General features: G+C 42.4%; 1 protein-coding gene across 1 annotated transcript; it reads left to right on the top strand.

The window, feature by feature from the left end:
- The first annotated feature begins 258 nt into the window (after nucleotides 1-258).
- On the top strand, nucleotides 259-841 carry h2bk1 (H2B.K variant histone 1). The gene is made up of 2 exons (XM_028020480.1): nucleotides 259-422; nucleotides 504-841. The coding sequence occupies exons 1-2, from the start codon at nucleotides 309-311 to the stop codon at nucleotides 738-740; spliced, it is 351 nt and encodes a 116-aa protein (XP_027876281.1). The 5' UTR covers nucleotides 259-308; the 3' UTR covers nucleotides 741-841.

Here is an 841-nt window from a genome sequence, read left to right as displayed (position 1 = left end):
GCATTTTAGATTTTGATTTTTAAAATGTCCAAGGGTGCTCACTGTCTACTTTGAGTCAATAAATGAGTAACGTTTAAAAATGTATATGTTAAAAAGCAAACATTAATTGAAAACTCCTATAACAAAAAAGCGCTACCCTCGCTCCAAGGGCTTGGTGAAAACGATTACGTTAACGTTTAATTGAATCTCGTTGGTCGTGAAATGAACCAGTTGCACTAAATCAGTCACTAATTAAGACAAGCTATTAAAACGGCTTTTGGTGAAACGCAGCATAATTGCTTCTGTACTATCCAGACGTCCGCTTAAAAATGACCAACGACATTTCAAAAAAGAAAGGCAAGAGTTCAAGCGAGAAAAAGGTGAAAAGAAAAACGAAAAGAAGGGAGACCTACGCAATGTACATCTATAAAGTTCTAAAACAGGTGGGCGAAGTGAAAACAATTACAGTTGGTTTTTTCCCCGTTTTAAACTGCTTTAACATGTTCTGTTTTACTTACCTGTAGGTTCATCCGGATACAGGCATTTCTAGCCGTGCCATGAGTATAATGAACTCCTTCGTGAACGACCTGTTCGAGCGAATCGCCACCGAAGCGTCTCGCCTTGCTCAGTACAATAAGCGCGTCACCATCACCAGCAGGGAGGTGCAGACCGCCGTCAGACTGCTGCTGCCCGGGGAACTGGCCAAGCACGCCGTGTCCGAGGGCACCAAGGCGGTGACGAAGTACACCAGCTCCAAGTGAATACTTCAGCTGAAATCTGCGTTTTTTGCGTTTGTTTTGTTTGGTTCTTCCCCCACCCCCAAAGTGATCACCTAAATAAATGCATATAAAAACTGTCTACA

The sequence above is a fragment of the Xiphophorus couchianus genome, chromosome 6 (assembly GCF_001444195.1).
Source record: "Xiphophorus couchianus chromosome 6, X_couchianus-1.0, whole genome shotgun sequence".
Taxonomy (NCBI): domain Eukaryota; kingdom Metazoa; phylum Chordata; class Actinopteri; order Cyprinodontiformes; family Poeciliidae; genus Xiphophorus; species Xiphophorus couchianus.
Note: the sequence above shows the minus strand (reverse complement) of the source record. Positions and strands in the feature narration are given on the sequence as shown.

Excerpts from the sequence above, each read along its gene's own strand:
- h2bk1 (XM_028020480.1), top strand. The coding sequence starts at position 309 with ATGACCAACGACATTTCAAAAAAGAAAGGCAAGAGTTCAAGCGAGAAA. Across the intron at positions 423-503 it reads TCTATAAAGTTCTAAAACAG|GTTCATCCGGATACAGGCAT; the intron begins GTGGGCGAAGTG and ends ACTTACCTGTAG.